This window comes from Belonocnema kinseyi, chromosome 7 (assembly GCF_010883055.1).
Source record: "Belonocnema kinseyi isolate 2016_QV_RU_SX_M_011 chromosome 7, B_treatae_v1, whole genome shotgun sequence".
NCBI classification, from domain to species: domain Eukaryota; kingdom Metazoa; phylum Arthropoda; class Insecta; order Hymenoptera; family Cynipidae; genus Belonocnema; species Belonocnema kinseyi.
The window spans coordinates 47,176,512-47,195,715 of NC_046663.1; the positions used below are offsets into that span (position 1 = coordinate 47,176,512).

The 19,204-nt window shown below is 28.5% G+C and overlaps 1 protein-coding gene across 1 annotated transcript in view; it reads right to left on the reverse strand.

The window, feature by feature from the left end:
* LOC117176056 (roundabout homolog 2-like) overlaps positions 1–19,204 on the reverse strand; it is a 309,064-nt gene that overhangs the window by 14,056 nt on the left and 275,804 nt on the right. Inside the window, exons 4-8 of the mRNA XM_033366055.1 lie at positions 12,514–12,644; positions 11,615–11,881; positions 7,887–8,167; positions 3,703–4,215; positions 139–369 (exon numbers count right to left, since the gene is read on the reverse strand). Of these exons, the coding sequence (XP_033221946.1) occupies positions 139–369; positions 3,703–4,215; positions 7,887–8,167; positions 11,615–11,881; positions 12,514–12,644 (1,423 nt within the window). The remainder of the gene's footprint in view (positions 1–138; positions 370–3,702; positions 4,216–7,886; positions 8,168–11,614; positions 11,882–12,513; positions 12,645–19,204) is intronic.

A 19,204-nucleotide genomic window follows, 5' to 3' on the forward strand; every position in this document is an offset into this window, starting at 1 on the left:
ATCTAGTGTCTTTTTTCTCCCGAAATAATAGGAAAATAGTGTCATCGCTTGAAAAAAAAGTATCAAATAGTGTCAAAAGTTTATAGCCTGCAATTAGTAATTAGCAAAAATAATTTGTCACTATCATTAAATACTTACATCCCACATAATTTTTACGCTAGTGCTGCTGAGGGCCTGAACTTCCCTCAAATGAAGAATCTCACTGTTGAGACGGTCTCTTGCTCTTATCAATTCTATCTGCGGAATTGCAGGTTGATTTGCACTAACTGTGTGGGCTACGTCGGACAAAGGACCAGGCAACGACAAACCTTGACTATTTTCTGCTCGCACTAAGAAAACATAGCTGGTATCTGGTTTCAAGTCCGTTACCTGAAAACAAATACAATTTTCTTTTAGTAATAATTTATACTATTGCATTTTACGTGTTTTTTTTAAAGATTCATCTCTTTCGTTAAAAAAAAAAAAACTATTTTTATGGAAATTAGTTGTGAAAATTTATGAAAACTTGACTTATCCGCTTTTGGTTAGAAAATTCGCTTATTTCAGTTTGAAAATGAACCATTGGGATGAAGATTCATGTATTTTATTGAAATTAAATTAATAGAATAAATTTATTATTAATTTATTCGTTTTACTACTCTTAAAAATGGATGTTTTTAGTGGAAAATCCAACTATGTGGTTGAAAATGAACTTTTTTTGGAAAATTATTCTTCTTGTTTACAAATTCATTAATTTTCGTTAGAAACATACTTTTTTGTTAAAAATTAATTTCTTAATAGAAAACTCGACTTTCTGGTACAAAATTAATCTTCTTGTTTGAAAATTCATTTTTTTTGGTTGAGAATTTAAGTATTTTGAACATACCTCCTTAATTTGGTGCAAAATTATTTTTTAAACTGAAAATAAATAAAAAACTAACTAAAACGTTTTTAAGGGGCTAAAATAATAGAATCTAATAAGAAAATAATAATAATCGATGAAAGTTAATTCTTTTTAACAAAAAAGTATTATATTATATATTATTATATATATTTTATTTATACTACTATATGTTTGGTATAGAATTCAATTTTTTTAAATTCTGTTTGATTGAAAATGTAACTATTTTTTTTAAACTTCGTGTTTATTTTAGTTGAAAATTAATTTTCTTGACTAAAAATTTAACTGTCTTTTTTTTGGCTGAAAATTAATCGTTTTTCGTTGAAAATTCAAATACTTAATTGAAAGTTTAACTACTTAAAAAAAATAATTAATTTTAAAGGTTGAAGATTGAACTATTTTGATGACACTTCGTTTTCTTTATCAGAATTTTTTTTCAAATTGAAAACGTACCTATTTTTTACTGATTAAAAATTGATCGTTTTTAGTTGAAAATTTTACTATTTGGTTGAAAATTTATGTATTTTGTTGTAAATCCTTCTTTTTTAATCTAAAATGAGTCTTCTTTATTAAAATTTCAATTCTTTTAAATAAAAATGCAATTATTTAATTTTCAATTGAGTTTTTCCTTAAGAAATTATTTACTTTGTTCAAAATGAACTTTTTTCTTGATAATTTAATTTTTTTCTAAAAAATTTGTATTTTTGACTTAAAAATGTAACTGTTTAACTGAGAATTCCTCTTTTTCAATTTTAAACTCAACTGTTTTGTAGAGGATACGCTGTTTTGACTTGAAAATTCAAATAATATTGTTAAAATTGTTCTTGTCTCTTAACTGAAAAAACGCCTTCCATTAAAAATTTAACTATGTGTTTATAATTGCAACTTCTCTTTTGAAAATTCATGCTCCTTCATTTAAGATCAATAGTTTTAGTAGATAATGCAAATATTTTGCTAGAAATTGAATTAATTGATTGAAAAAACAAATATTTCGGTAAAAGATGATCTTTCTTGGTCTAAAATTCAACTTCTTTGTTAAAAATTCTTTTTTTTTTGTGCTAAAAATTCTATTATTTTGGTGAAAAATTAAAGGTTTGGTTGAAAATTCAACTGTTTTCTAGTGAATTCGCTATTTTTGTTTGAAATTGGATATCTTCTGTTGGAAATCTGATCATTTTTGGTTAAAAATCCAACTGCTTTTTATTTTAAATAAAATAAAATTCTAATTTAAATATCAACTATTAAATATTTCGTTGAGAATTCACCTTTTTAGTCAAATTCGAATTTATTTTGTGAAAAAATCAAATTTTTTGCTAAAAGTATAATTCTTCTGTTGAACATATAACAGCTTCGTTGAGAATTTGTCGTTTTGGCTAGAAAATTCGATCTTTTGGATCGAAAATTAAATTGTCTTGTAAAAAATTCTCCCTTGTTGTTTGAACATTTTTTTGGTTGAAAATACAACCGTTTTTTGGTTGAAGTTTAATCTTTTTTTTTAGAATTCGACCAATTTTGTTGTAAATACAACTATTTTATTAAAAAGTCAACTTTTTTTTATGAAAAATTTAACTATTTTGTTGAAAGCTCATCTTTTTTGGTCGAAAATTCCACTGCTTTGTTGCAAAATTAATTTTTTAAACTAGAAATTCTATTATTTTGGTGGAAAATTTAACCATTTGGTTAAAAATTTAACTGTTTTCTAGATGATTCGCCTTTTTAGTTTGAAAATTCAACAATTTGGTTGAAATTTATTTTTCTCTACTCGAAAATTTTTCCTGGTTAAAGATTCAACTGTAGTGTTGAAAATTCGTCTTTTTGGTTTGAAATTTGAACTCTTTTAGTACAAATTTTATCTTTTTCGGTTAAAAGTCCAATTTTTTTTTGGAATAAAAACTGAAATATTTTCTTGTTGAAATACCAGCTATTAAATTTTTCGTTGTGAATTTATCTTTTTGGTTAAAATCGACTGTTCTTTATTCCAAATTATAATCGTTTGAAGTTTAATCTGACATTGATAATTGGTATTCTTTATTGAAAATTCAAAAATTATGTTAAAAAAATAATTATTTTGTCAACAAAATAAACTACTTTGTTTAAAAATTTAAACTCTTTTGCTGAAAATTTAAATATTTTGTTGAAATATCGTCTTTTTGATTAGAAAATACGTCCTTTTGGATTGCAAATTGAACTGCCTTCTAAAAAAATTCTTCTTTTTGTACAATTCCACTATTTGGTTGAAAATGTTGAAAATTCACTTATTTAGTTATAAGTGCAACTATTTCATTAAAAATTTATCTTTTTTGCGATTATTTAACTGCTTTGATGAAAATTCGCCCCTTTGGACAGAAAATATGTCCTCTTGGATTGAAAATTCATTTTTTTTGTTGATAGAAAAGTTCTTGGTTGAAAATTAATCTTTCTTGCTTGAAAATTCATCTTTTTTCGCTTGGAGATTCAACTAGATGATTAAAAACTCAACTATCACCTTGAAAATTAAATTACTTTAAATTCTTTTCATGCAAAAGAATTTATCCCGCAATTAACGTGAAAAATCACTCTCTTTCCCTCGCTTTGAAATATTTTTCAGCTGTGCTGTCTGATAAAATATTATATTCGTGTCTTTTGTGTTTTTTATTTAAGATATTTGTCAAATAAAATCAAAGAACAAATGTTAACTTAAAAGAGTGGTTTGATTTTCGTAATTTTGACGTCAACCTGGACGATTTAATTGTCCAAAATATCGTGACACGTTTTTTTTCAAACTGCCCCTTAAGCTGTAAAGTGAAATAAAAATGTTCGGAACATGAGCCCTGGAAACTTACCGTGTAGGTATCATCAGTAATTCCAGCTGCTGCGAGAACCCAGCCAGTGTTCAGGTTGCTACTAAAATACTCAATGTTGTATCCAATAATCTTGCTCTGGCCTTCTTGACCTGGACTCCAGGTTAAAGTGACGCTGCTGCTGGTGGTGTTGACTATTCTGGGTTTGCTCGGATTTTGCGGCAGAGCGGAAATATCCGGTGTGCTGTGAAGGGTCGTTGTCGAGCTGACTGTTAAGGCAGCGGACCAGGAAGTGTTTCCCGATTCCGAAGAGGCGATGCACGTGTATAGCCCGGAGTCACTTGTCTGCAGATCGTCGATGAAAAGGGTACCGTTATTGGCCATTGTTATCCGACTTCCTAGTTTCACCAGGACGCCGTCCTTGTGCCAGTGTACTTTTGGATTTGGCGTGCCAACGGCACGACACGGCATCGAAGCGATGGAATTCAGAGGCAGGGTCTGATTCGCTGGACCCAGCTCTATGATTGGGGGCGGAACTTCTTCAACAGATGTTACCTGGTTTTGAAAAAATGGACCATTAAACACATGCCGAGCAGGGTGACTGCAAAACTTGTGTTGTTTTTTTTTTTTTTAATTAAAATCCATGCATCTAAAATGATAGTCTATAAAGTCAATGATGTAATGATCGACGCTGTAGCTAGCGTTTTCAAACCTTAAATGGCACACCTCAAAATAATTACATTACTGGCACAAGGGGTGTTTGATACCCCACGTGTTTAAACGTGTATTGTGAAGCTTGTACTGCATATTTTTTAACGAAAATTTTATAAGATATAGTTTAACATGTCTTCTTGAAAGTCCAACTGGTTTTATGACCTTTTTTATATAAGATAGTTAAAATTCTTTTTTTGAAAAAACCCTGGAAAAAATGAGTTTTTTTACACTATATTTTTTCATATTTAAACCAATTTTTATTTATGAAAATGCATTAAAAAATTGTTGTACAAGTGAAAAAAATATAAAATTGATTAATAAAAATGTTCAATAATCTTATTACATTGGAACATTATTCATCGATGCAGGGACACGTGGTGCAGAGACCTGAGCGGTGCGTGGCTCTAGATTATAAGCTATAAATGTAAAAAATACTATAAAATATTGAAAAAAAAATTTTTTTCTTCATATTAAATAGTATAATTACATTAAGAATATGCAAAAACTAAACAATTTAAACGGCAAAAATTTGGCTTCATAGACACATTTTCACAAACTACTGGCACAAGGGGTGTTCGGCACCCCACGCTTTTGACAGGTCAACTTTGGACGGCCGCCGATCGAACACTAACGCTTGGCGACCTATGCTAACATACTTTCCTGCTACTTCGTGATCCCAATAAATGCCAGTTGGCGACACGTATTCAATTTTTTTGAATTTAGTATACTTAATTGGAGCGTAAACTTTTTTTGAGGTGTAATACACCCCAGATGCCATTTAAGAGTTAAATGCGCACGAATTTATGTTGAGGAAATACTCTCAAGAATATGCTCATAATTTAAGCTGAACAGAGCATGTAAGAGAATTTAAATAATTTATTGTTTAAACAAATATATATATCATAATTACTACCTACATTTTTACCCCAAAAAAAAACTAGAATCTAGAGTGAACATATACTTTTTTAAATTACAGAGGTAATGATTTAGTAGGGTTTTTTCAAAAACCTAAAGTTGAAGTTAATTTTATTATTATGGTTAAAAATTGCAACTATTTGGTTGAAAGTTAGTCTATTTTGGTTGAGAATTAAAAATCGTTTGTTGAAAAATCATTTTTTTTGGTTGAATCAAACTATTTTTGATGTAAAATTAAAATGCTTTTTGGTGGAAATAACAAATATCACGTTTTTAGTTGAAAATTCATCTGTTTTGGTTAGAAATTCAACTACTTAGTTGAAAGTGTAATTGTAAATTTGTTTAACTCAAAATTTACCTTATTAAGTTGGAGATTCAAATATTTAGTTTAAGATTCCGCTATTTTATTGAAAATTTGAATTTGTGGGAGAATATTTAGGCTTCTTGGTGACTAATTCCTTATTTTGGTTGAATATTTTTTGAAAAATTCAAATATTTTGTTGAAAATTCACGTACTTTGTTAAAAATTCGTTTAATTGGTAGAAAATTCATCTTATTGGTTGAAAATTGATGTTTTTGGATGAAAACTAGTTTTTCCTTGTCTAGAATTAATTTTTTAACTCAAAATGTATTTGTTCAATTATTTGTCGAAAATTATTTTCTTTTTATATCAGTTTCATCTTCTTGTTTGAAAATTATACTATTTCGTTTAAAATTTTCTTTGATTTTATTATAAATTTAGTTTTTTACTTCTTAGTTGAAAGTTCATTTTTTGGTTAAAAAATAATTTCTGTGGTTGAAAATTTACCGATTTTGTTCAAAATAGTTTTTTTTTGCTTGAAACTTTATTTTACTAACTGAAAATTTAAGTCATTTATTGCTGGTAGAAAATGTATCTTTTTAGTTGAAAATTCACTTTAACTATTCCATTTTTTATGAAAATATTTACCTTTTTTGATAGAAATTTAGTCTTTTTCGCTAAAAAATTTATGTTTTGTAGAAAATGTAACTATTCTATATTTTTGTTAGAAATTCATTTCTTTTGTTGAAAAAAATATATTTATTTAAAAATTAATTTCTTTGGGTGACAATTCATCTCTTTTCAGTTTAAAAATGATTTTTTTTTCGTAGAAAATTTGTCTTTTTGGTTTTAAAAATTTAACAATTGGGTCGAAAATTAATCTTTTTGTTTCAAAACTCTACTATTTGGTAGAAAATTTCGTTTCATTTTTGGTTTAAAATCATTTTTAAACTGGAAAATTAACTATTAGATTTTTGCTTACAAATGGACCTTTTTTAGTTAAAAATTCAATCGTTTGCTTGAAAATTCATGTATTTTGTTGAAATTTTTCTGATTTGGTAGAAAATTATTCTTCTTGGTTAAAAAATAAACTCTTTTTGTTAAAAATTCTTTTTTTTTATATTTTATTCTTTGGTTGAAAATTCACACATTTTGTGGAAAATTAATCTTTTTGGTTGGTGATTTATCATTTTAGTTGAAAATTCAATTTTATGGTTCAAAAATAAACTTTTTCTGTCGCAAATTCATCTTTTTAGTTTGAAAATTTAATAATTTGGTAGAAGAATTAAACTATTTGGTTGAAAAATCGACTATTTAAGTAGAAAATTCAACAATTTCGTTCAAAATTAAACTAATTTTGTCAAAATAAACATATTTTGTAGAAAACTGAAGTTTGTGTTGAAAAATCATAGGGGTTGAAAATTAAACATTTTTTTAGTTAATTCCTATTTCTGGATTCAAAATTCAACAATTTTGTTAGAAATACATGCACTTTGGTGATTTTCTTTTCTAGTAAAACTTTAATCTTTTGATAGAAAATTCATTTTTTTGGTTGAAAAATTAACTACTTAGTTGGAAATTCAACTACTTAGTGGAAATTTTAATTACTTTTGTAAGATTCACCTCTTTCGTTAAAAATTTAACTATTCTATTCTTATTAAAAGTTTTGTTAAAAATTTATTTCATTGGTCGAAAAAAATTGAGGTTTCCTTTTTTTAATAGAAAATTCATCCTCGAAGTTTGAAATTGAATTATTTGGTGTAAAATTCGTTTTTTTTTGCTCAACAATTATTTTTGCTATATTTTAACTATTCATAATTTTGATTGAAAATTGATCATTTTAAGATAAAAATGCATGTACTTTGTTGAAAATGAGTCTTTTTTGGTAGAAAATTAATCTTTTTTCAACTAACTTTTTGATTTGAATTGCATTAATATTATTAATCGTCCAGCTGTATGGTTTTTTTTATATGCAGAAGAATTTTTAAATTGTGATATTGTATCAACCCTGCATAAATAACTGTTTAATGCGAATAATATGTTTTCTACTACCATTTAAATTAAGCTCCCTTTCCAATTTAAATCAATACATTTTCACGTGAAATTTAAGTAATGATTAATAATAAAAGAAAATAGAAAATAGGATTTTTTAAATCCTAATTCAAAATAGTTATAAATGCTCAATAAATTCTTAAAGCACATAAAGGTCGAGCAACTTTTTTCTTTTAAAATCCCTGACTTCCCTGATTTGCACTGATAAATAAAATTCCGCATTTAATAAGTAGTAAATAAATACCTGAAGAAATACAGTGGCGGTACTGGCTCCAGCTTGACTGATGGCACTACAAACATAATGCCCCTCGTCTTTTCTGATGGTTCCCTTGATATTTAGACTTCCGTCATCAGTAACTGTGTAACGACTTTGATATGTATTTCCGGGGAACATCAACTCTTGAGATCCTTCGCGAGTCCAGAAAATCGAAGGCTGGGGCACTCCTCGTGCAGAGCAAGCGAAAGAAACATCGGATCCTGTGCTTACTGCCTCGTCCTTGGGGAAATTCGTGAACACTGGACGTGCTGCAATGAAAAATCAAAGAACTGTTTCAACGACTTCCATGCCCGTCAAAAGAACGTTTCCGTTCCCGAGGAAGTTGTTCATTATGTTATAATTTTTTTCTTCAATGTGCATCGAAAGTATTTATTTTTGCATTTTTTTTGTCAGGGTGGCGCCCAGATTCATTTTCAAAGTTTCCTCACTTTTTCCTGACAATTTTTCATTTTCGCTGACGATTAGTATTCGAAGACCAGTATTTTAATCTTGGCACATTTATAGCATATTTTATTTTATAAACGAAATAAAACAGTTTCAGATTAAATTTTTATCAAAATAATTAAATAAAAAAAAGTTGACTTTTTAACCAAATTATTGAATTTACAAGAAAGAATAAACTTCAACGAAAAATATTGGCATTTTTAACTAAATAATTGGAATTTTCAAGCGAAAAATTCAAATAATTTCGAAAAAAGTTGAAAAATAATAATATAATAATAATAATAATAAATCATAATTGAACTTTAAAGCAAAAGAAAAAAATTGTTAACAAGAAAGTTAAATTTTATAGACAAATGTTTAAAAAAAAAACAGTTGGATTTTCAACCAAAAAAAAAAATTTTTTTTTTTTAAATAGTTGAATTTTCAACAAAACAATTAAACCTTCAAGAAATATTTTAATTTTTAACTAAATACTTAAATTTTGTACCTACAAAAATGAGTTTTCAAGAAAAAAAAATATGCTTCAACTAAAAATAGTTGTATTTTCAAACGAAAGCAAAAGAGACGAATAGTGAACAAAATAGTTGAATTTTCAAGACAAAATTATTAACATTCAATCAAAATAGTTAATTTTTCAACCCAAAAAGCCGGATTTTCTAGAAAATAAATAATTCTCAACGAAAAATGTCATGGTTGATATTCTAAAAACAACAAAAACCCTAATTTTCAACAAAATAGTTTAATGTTAAATTAAATAGATGAAGCTTGAACCAAAAAAATCTATTTTCGATATAATAGATAAATTTTCAACTAGAAGAGATGAATTTTCAACAAAAATACACGAATTTTCAACCAAAAATGAAAACGTTACATTATCAATAAAAAAAGTAATTTTTAGTCAAGTAAAACACGAATTTTAAACAAAATCTTCAAATTTTGAACTAAAGAAATGAATTGTCAATTAGAAAAGAGCAATTTGGAACAAATTTGTTTCATCGTTCACACGAAGAGATCAATTTTGAACTTAAATAATAAATCTTTACCTGGAAAAGTGAAGTTTTCAGTTTAAAAAATTAATTTTCAACTAAGAAATAAACGAATTTCCAAAAAATAATCCAAGTTTCTACGAAAGAAATGAATTTTCATTTAAATACTATAAATTTTCAAACCAAGCAGTTGCATTTTGATAAAAAAATATGATTTTTTAATTAAAGAAGAAGAATTTTCAACAACAAAAAATTGAATTTTCATCCAAGACTGATTTCAGTTAAACAATTTGGTCGAAAATGAAACTATTTATTTCAAAACTTAACTGTTTGGTAGAAAATTTCGTTTCCTTTTGTTTTAAAATAATTTTTAAACTGGAAAATTAAGTATAAGATTTTTGGTTAAAAATTTACCTTTTTTAGTTAAAAATTCAACCGTTTGCTTGAACATTCATGTGTTTTGTTGAAATTTTTATGTTTTGGTTGAAAATTATCCTTCTTGGTTAAAAAATAAACTCTTTTTTTTTTTAAATTCTGTTTTTATATTTATTTCTTTGGTTGAACAATTAAGTACTTTGTTGAAAATTTTATTTTTTTGCTCATAATTAATTTTTTTATCGGAAAATATAACTATTCCATTTTTGGTTAAAAATTGATATTTTCTGCTTGCAAATTCACGCATTTTGTGGAAAATTAATCTTTTTTGGTTTATGATTTATCGTTTTAGTTAAAAATTCAATTATATGGTTGTAAATTAACTTATTTGTCGCAAATTCATCTTTTTGTTTGAAAATGAACCTTTTTGTTTAAAATGAATATTTTTCGTTGAAAAATCGACTATTTAGGTAGAAAATGTCTCTATTTCGTTCAAAATTAAACTAATTTTGTCAAAACATACATATTTTGTTGAAAACTGACTTTTTTGTGGAAAAATCATAGGAGTTGAAAATTCAACAGTTTTTTAAATTGATTTCTATTTTTGGATTCAAAATTCAACAATTTTGTTGGAAATGAATGCACTTTGGTGAAATTTTTCTGTAGTACAACTTTAATCTTTTGATAGAAAATTCATCTTTTGGTTGATAAATTAACTATTCTGTTTGAAATTCAACTACTTAGTAGACATTTTAATTATATTGTAAATAATTATTTTTTTTAAATTCACCTCTTTCATTTAAAAGTTAACAATTCTATTTTTGCTAAAAGTTTAATATTTTTATTAGTTTAGATTTCCAGTTTTTGTTGTTGAAAATTTAACTTTTTCAATTTAAACGTAATCTTTTTGGTTAAAAAATGCTCTTTTTCTAGAAAATTTAACTGTTCTTATTTTGTGTTAAGAATTCATTTCTTTGGTTGGAAAGATTTTTTATTAAGAATTTCTTTTTTTTCAGTAAGAAATTCATCTTGTGGGTTGAAAACTCCACTATTTGGTCAAAAATTCAATTTTTGGTTGAAAATTAATTAATTTTGCTGAAAAACTCATTGTTTTTGTTAAAAATTTACTTTTCTAACTGCAAATTGAAGTCTTCTAGTTTTAGCTTGTAAATTTATATTTGTTAGCTAAAAATTTATATATTTTATTAAATCTGTATCTTTTTTGGTAAAAAATTAATTTTTGAGGTTTGAAATTGAATGATTTATTTAAAAATTCGTTCTTTTTTTAAATTTATAATTTCTAGATGAAAATTCATGTACTTTGTTGAAAATGAGTCTTTTTTGGTAGAAAATTAATCTTTTTTCAACTAACTTTTTGATTTGAATTGAATTATTAATCGTCCAATTATACCAAAATTGTTGAATTTTTAAACAAAAAAATTTGGATTTTATTATTGGGTTCTATTAACTCAGTTCGCATTTGAATTGAAAAACTTCATTTTCCAAATTGCCTATTTTTCCCAGACCAATTTTTCATTTTCAAACAATAAAAAAAATTCCAAATTAAAATGTATTATCCTTGACAATTATTATTTAAAGTGCCTCTTATGATAATTCCCTAACTTTTGCAAGATTTTTTTTTTTAATTCCTAACATTTCCCTGATTTCCAGTGTTTTCCTGATCTATTCTCCTATTTTCCGCCCAGATACGAAGCCGGACGAAAACAGATGCTTTTCGCCCTTTCGCCATGCCGTCAATGGCAAACTTTTGATGCAATGTTATGGATAAATAGCACTGTCAGCACCATAGGCAGAAGCAATACACGCTCGTGCGAACCAATCGCCTTTTTTCCGCCCTTGATACAAAATGTACTATTTTTTTCTACTTACAATGCACAGTTAAAGTTGCACTCGCAGAAATAGCACCAACGCCATTTTCAACATCGCAGATGTATGTTCCTTGATCCTGAGACGTTACTTTCTCAATCCTCAAACTCTTGTCATCCAATATGTGCGCTCTACCAGTCGGCATTTTTCCATCGCTTCTTCTCCATAATATTTCTGGCAGTGGATCACCGCCTACACGGCAAGCAAACTCGGCAGTTTGATCAGTCAAAATAGTTTGATTCAGAGGTGTTGCCAAGAAATAAGGTTTTACTGTGGACAGACAAAGTCACCATTTTCAATTCCCGGTCAATTAATATTTGGAAGATGTTATTAACATCTAAAGATGATACATTCTGAGTCTTTAAATTTATTAACTAATAAAAAATTCGAAGTTAAAATGATTAGCTTAGACAAATAATGTTTTGAGAAACAAGAAAAAATCTGCCTATGTCCGGATTTGAACACCGGAACGCCACTATACATAAGTAGCACGTTCATCGTTAATTATTTTACCGAGGCCTCAGCAGATTTTTTCTTGTTCCCGATAGCTAATTTTCTCAAGGGCAATGCTACACGAATTCTTCCAGTGCGAAAAATGCACTATTTTTCATCAACGTGCGTTTAACGTCATTAATATTTGGAACATGATATTAACATTGAAAAATGGTAAATTCCGAGTTTTTTAATTTTTGTTTAATACCACTTTCAATGTTAAAAGGGTTACTTCAGATAAATAATGTTCAAATAAATATATGCCTCCGCCCGGATTAGAACCGAGAAGGCCACTATCCATGAGTGTATAGTGGCGATATCAATCAAATGTGTTTTAACTTTAGCTGATAAATAAATGACATTGAATTTTTCAAATGTAAAATAATAAATAATTATTCAAAAATTCTTACCGTGAACAGTCAGAGTAGCGATTTCCGACTCCCTTGCTCCTACCATATTTGTTGCAACACATTGGTATCTTCCCTGATCGGTCTGTCGAACTTCGGAAATCATGAGGTTTCCCCCATCCACCAGAGTTACTCTGAAATAAATAAATCTGTTATTATTTCGTCAATATTTCACAATTTCGGGATGCACAGACTTTCCCTTATTCCCCTGAATTTCCCCTTTTCTGCATTATTTGAAATACAATTGTTCAAAATTTAAAATACCAATTTCTGAAGAAAAACACTAAGCTAATCCCAAATTGTTAAATTATTCTGAATCTTGTTCAAATACGAATAATTTCTGTTTGATATTAACCATTTCCGATGCAACGCGCTAACATCAAATTTACAATAATTAATTAGATACTTTGAACCTTTTAATTTAGTCGCCCATGATTATTTAAAAAAACACAAATGTTTCTCAATTGAAAAAGATTTTCCATGAGTTTTATTATTTAAAGGGATTATTTATAAATTTAATTTTCAAATTTTTTTATTTTATGATTTAAAACAAGTTTAAATAATGAAAAAGTAATCAGGTTTTTAACAACTATGTTAGTTGTGTAGTTTCACTATATGAGAGTAAAACTTAATTTTTAATACAAAAAGGTTAATTTGTAACAAAACAGTTGAATTTTTAACCAAATATATAGAATATGTTTGAATTCTCAAAAAAACAAGTTAATCCAAACAGTTAAAATTTTAATGAGAAAAATATGAAACTTTTTCAAAACAGACGAATTTTCAAACCAAAACCGCGAATTTTCCAAAAAATTGTTAGATTTTCAACTAAAAAAGGTTTTACAGTCAAGAAAGAAAAAAACCGTAGGAAAATTATAATTTAATGGTGAAAATAATTTTTAATGTAAAATAAAATTATTTTTTTTTAGTTTATGTGTTTATATGCTTTGAGGATATAAAAATATAATTTTCATACGTATCACAAGAAAATGCAAAATGATTTTAAGGATTTCAGATATGTCGAAAAAGTCTACAGAATTTTTAAGAATTTTGTTTATCTTGCAGGATTTTACAAAACGTTAGGAAAAGTTTTAGTGAGTGTCAAAAATATGATGCCTGGAAAAAGTTGAAAATATTTTATTTTCCGTATTGGTTTTTGAATATTTCGAAAATCTTTTGTTATGTTTCAAAATCTTTTTAAATCTTCTTTTAAAATAAATTTTTTAAAATAAAGAATCAATTGAAATATTCCTAGTAATCTTAGGTAAATTTTTATCACTATGTTGTAAACTTCCAAAATCTCTAAAAAGCTTAACATTTTTATTTTTAATTCTTGAAAATTCTACATTTTGTTTTAAGTTATTTGAAAAATTTTCCAATTTGAAATTATTTTTGAATTTTTCAACAAAATTCTAAATATAATAATGATAATAATAATAATAATAATATCTTAAAATAAATTTCGGTAAATAAAAAATCATTTTATATTTTTTCAGAAATATTAAGAATATTATAAATTTTTGAATTTTTTCAAAAAATTAAACATCTCTTCAAGTTATTCCTTTCTTTCCTAAAGTTTTTGCAATTTCGCAAAATTTTCTCAAAACCTGTCAGAATCCTCGTAAAGCTTCAAAATTTTATTTCAAAATTTTGAAAAAAATTCAAAAGTTCAAAACCTGAAATTGTCTATCGTTTACAGACACCAAAAATGGTCGATTCTGCATATTGCATAAAGGCAATGAGCAAAATTCCCAACATCGGTGAGAAAAATTTACTCCATAGTTACCAAAACATTTTGCTTACTATGCAAACATCGAATTTACATGAGTTTTACGACCCTAGATAGCACTATTAGCAAAACTAACGACCAAACTATTTTGATAACTATGGATGGAATTGTGCTCACCGATGAATGAATTTTTCTCATCGATGTTGTGGATTTTACTCGTCAGAATTTTTTTGACCATCCTAGTTGAGATTTTTTCAAAAAAGTAAGAAACTATGCAAATATACGATTTCGAGTTGTTATGAGACTTCAGAAGACGGTTCTCTAGATTGTCGGCGCTAATTTTATTCTGGGGTATGGAATTACGGAAGTAGGAGGCTAGGCGTTTGCATAGAGGCCGTCTATAGCATGGAATCGATAGCTTCTCGATTGTGTCCTCTAATTTATAGTATCAATTAATTTCAGCGGCGAGCGCGCGAATCCCCCGAGTCTCGAGATGTGCCCCATGCCACAAGTGCAGCTCGATTTAATTTCTATTAGTGGCGTACCTATATATTATCCATTCTAGTTGGTGCCGATGTAGAAAGGGTAACAGAAAAAAGGAAATAAAAGTCGCTCTATGTAAGTGCAGACATTCAAGACTTAGCGAAGCAAGATGAAAATTTTATTTTAAATTATACAGAAGATTCAAATTTTAAAAACAAATTTGAATATAATTATACCAAGCGACCAAACTTGGTTTCGAGCAAAATGAGTCTAAAGTTCGAAACGTTTACGAAAAACGCAAGAAATTAAAAACAAATTTAAGGGAGTCTCCTATTTTAAAATATGAAATATAAATTTAATGTTATATAACCGTCAAACAAACAATGAATAATGAGTTTAAACTATTTTATATTAATATGAAAATATTTTAAATTAAACTCTTGATATTTTTGTTAAATTTGAGAATACAGCTAAATAATAATTTAATCATATTTTTTGATGTTATGGTTTTGACCTGATAAAATGTAATAAATAATTTGATGTTAATTGTTTTTTATCACTATTTTTTTAATATTGATTTTTTCCAAATTTAAAAAAAAATTCTCTCAAGCTCTGCTGGGATCCAAACCCAGGCCTTTCTGCTACCTACAAGTTGAATTCTGACGTTTTTCCTTATAGGTGTAAGATTTATGGTTCTTAACTTTTGTTCATAAAATTCAATATTGAAAAAAATTGATTTTAAACCAGTAGATAAAAAGCAATTTACATCAAATTATTTAATATCTTAATAAATTTCAAGAATTCTTTATTATTCACTATTTTGAAGAAACTTCCTGTTTTCTATTTTTTTCGTTTAGATGCGAACTAAATTAATAGACCCCAAAAACTAACTATTTGTTTGAAAATTAACTTTTTTTAAACTGGAAATTTATCAATTCCATTTTTGGTTGAAAATTGGTCTTTTTCCGTTAAAAATTCAACTATATGGTTGGAAATTGGTCCTTTTTAGTTGAAAATTCATGTATTTTATTATAATTTAAATTTTTGGCTGAAAAGATTTTCTTTTAGGTTGAATAATTAACTTTATGGTTTAAAATCTAACTATTCTGCTCTTTTGGTGGTGAGTTAATTTTCTGGGCTGAAAATGTAACTCTTCCAGTTTTAGTTGAAAATTTATATTTCTAATTGATCTTTTCTGATTAAAAATTCATCTATTTTGTTTAAAAAAATGATTTTTTTGGTACAAAATTAACCTTTTTGTTTGAATACAGCTGTTTTTTCTAATAAAAATATTTTTTGGCTGAAATATTGACCACCAAATGCTTCCTTGACAATTGATTGAACTGGTTAAAAATTCGTTTGTTTTAAAATTCAACTATTTATTTTTAAAATTCATCTTTCCTGATTGGAAATTATCTTTCTTGGTGAAAATTGTTCTTTTCTGATTTAAAAACCAATATTTTTTGTTTGAAATCTTATTTACATATTTTTTTGAAAACTGATCTTTTTTAGTTGAAAATGCCACAATTTGCTTGAAAATAAACGTATTATGTTGAAAAGTCGTGCTTTCGGATCAACAATTCTTTGTTTCCAAATTAGTGTCTATTTATACAATTTTTAAACCTCAGGGTTTGATTTGGGGTTTCTTCCACATGCGCTAGAGAGATGAAACTTTTATGGGTACTGTTTGGCTGTTTTACAAGAAATGTTTTCATTCTCAGCGAAAAAATGTCGACTTGTAAAAAAAAAACAATCTTTGCGTTTTTCGTAAACTTTATGAGTTCATTTTACTTTTTCTGTTAAAGGAGACCCGAGAAGAAAGAGAATAGAAATGGAAATATCTCAAAAGTGAAAAACATTTCAAAGAAAGAGAGAATGACTATTTAAATATGCATCAAATAATGAAAAGCTCCGTTTCTATTTCAGAACTGAAATATTACGATGAAAGGAAGGTAGAATCTTACTCTTTTGAAAGGTTTATATTAGAAAATTAAATTGCAAGATATACTACTGCTCTATTTTGACAGTTTGGGGCCTTTTTTATCCTTACAATTTTCCATGCAAATTTAAGAGACTCCGTTAGATATAGGAATTTTTTTCATAAGAACGAAATCTGACTTGTAAACGGCCATTTGCATTCAAGTTACAAGTTTATGAATAAACTACAAGTCAGTTAATTTTTTATCGAACCCCAGCAGCAGTAGAGAAAAAATAAATAAACAAGAGGTTCGAATTGTAAGAATATTCTTTGCAAATATCAAGGAAATTTATGCAAAAGGCAAGAAAAGAAAATATCGGTTTTTGATGCTCCAGTCCAGTCGATGCAGAACCTGCCAAGAGGCATTTCGCATTTCTCGGCAGGAGTGAATCCGAATATAATGAGTTCGTCTCTTCCTCGACGAGCGAACAAAGATAACGCGACAAGAATAACGGGCGCCATTCTCATGCAAATAAGCGGTAGATTACGAGCCCTTGTGTCTTCGGATTATTCTCATTGGACGCCACTACCTAAATCTCTGATTTTATTGGACACTAGGTCTTGGCCCAACATTCTGCAACGTATAACATCTGATTCGCATAAAATCCCCTAGAAACATTTTAAACAAGAGTAAATTTTTTTTAATATGACTTCACTCATTAGTCAGCTTTTCAATAGTTTCTGTATGGGCATCAATCAACAGAGAGGACAAACAACTTGCTGGCTCAACGGTACTGATCTGCCACGGATAGATGATCAATCTCTCTAGCAATTACCCCAAGTGAAGAGCTTCACAAAGTTATTGTACGTCGGTTCATAAACTGACTAACACGCCCATAGAAAGATCCATATTCGAACTCTAACAACATTCACTAAGCAAAGCTCTCCACGAGGGCCCATACGTATCCACAATCTTTTCTTTCAATTATCTTAGCATTCCTTTGCTAGCATAAAACTTTTTCTTTCTTTACACCCACACAACTTTTCATGTATTTTGTGCCCAAGGCACCTTATAAATTGTCGCGGCAGTCTCGTTTATACATTCCCACCATTCTTTTCTCTAATTTCCGCTCCTTTAACCTACTTCTCTATTATTTTCCTTCACTTCCGGTACTTTAACTTTTTCCCCTTCATTTCCGCTTCCCTTGCTACCCTTCTTCCTGTCCCTCGATTTTCCTACCTCCTCTCCCCTAATTTCTCACCACTTCCCATAATTCCCTACCCATTAAGTGCCCTTATTTCCATTCTATTAATTAACTCTTCTCGCTTCACCTCACTACACTTGTTATTGTCCTCTTATGTCCCATACTTCCCCTCCTTTGCTCTTATCCATATTCCTACTCTTATTTCCCCTCCTTTTCACTTCCCTCATTTACAATCACTCCTCCAGCTCCTCTGTTCCCCTCACCACATTCCCCATACCCTAATTTCCATTCACCTAACTTTTATCATTTAATTCCCCTCCCCTAATTTCCCCTCACTACCCTACTATACCTCCTATGATTAAAGTATGACGGAGCAACAGACACTAGACCAAAAGTATAAGGGTTTCTACCCGGAGATACGAAACGCTAAAAATGCCAGATTTATCGTTTCTCATTTGCCGAATTTCTTCCAGTTAATTGTTTATTTTCCCGGTCTGATAATTAAACTTTTTTTTAAAATTCCATTGTCCTAACTCAGGATTTTATTTCTTTTAGAAAAATCCTTGCTGCACATCAGTATCGTAATTATTACGCTTATTTTTTATCTTTCTGAATCGTTTAGTCATCCCCAAGTGACTTTGTACTTTTTGGTAAAAAATTTAGTGAGAATACGTGAATTAGGTAACAAAGAAAGTTTCCATCCTGCTTCAAAAATAAAATCCCTTATACTTCCCAGATCTATAAAAGACCCTTTTTTACGCTTTGGCCATATGTTGGAAACCTTGCCTTTCCATGTACGCGAAGCATTGGTAGGGAAAGAAGGGAAAGGAAGAGAAAGGAGAAGGAAGGGTAGGGGTTATATAGGGAGGGCAAGCAGTATAGGAAAAGTGAGTCGAGGGAAAATTATAAGAGGAGAAATAGAAGGAGAAGTAGAGGGATAAGGAGGGGAGGGGTGACTGTAGAGGAAATATGGTAAGCGTGAGTAAGGAAGTGATTATCAGTAGGAAGGAGGACGTAGCATAAGGGTAGTACTTGAGGTAATGGGAGAGGGATCAGGAGAATTGCGAGAGGGGAATTATGAGAAGTAAGGTGAGAGGAATAATGGGAAGGGGCGAGGGTAGAGAAAACGTTGTTGAGAACGTGAGAGGAAAGAATGAAGAGTAGTAGCGAGGGAAAGCAGTGTAAAAGAAGTGAGTAGAGGTGTAGTGTTGAAAAAAGGAAGTGGACGGAGAAGTAGGAAAAGTGCTGGGAGGGAAAGTAGGGATGGTTATAGGTTGGAAGTGAGAGAGGGAAAGTATGAGAAGTGATGTGGATGAAACAAGGTATAAGTGATTGTAGGAGAAGCGATTGTCAGTGGAG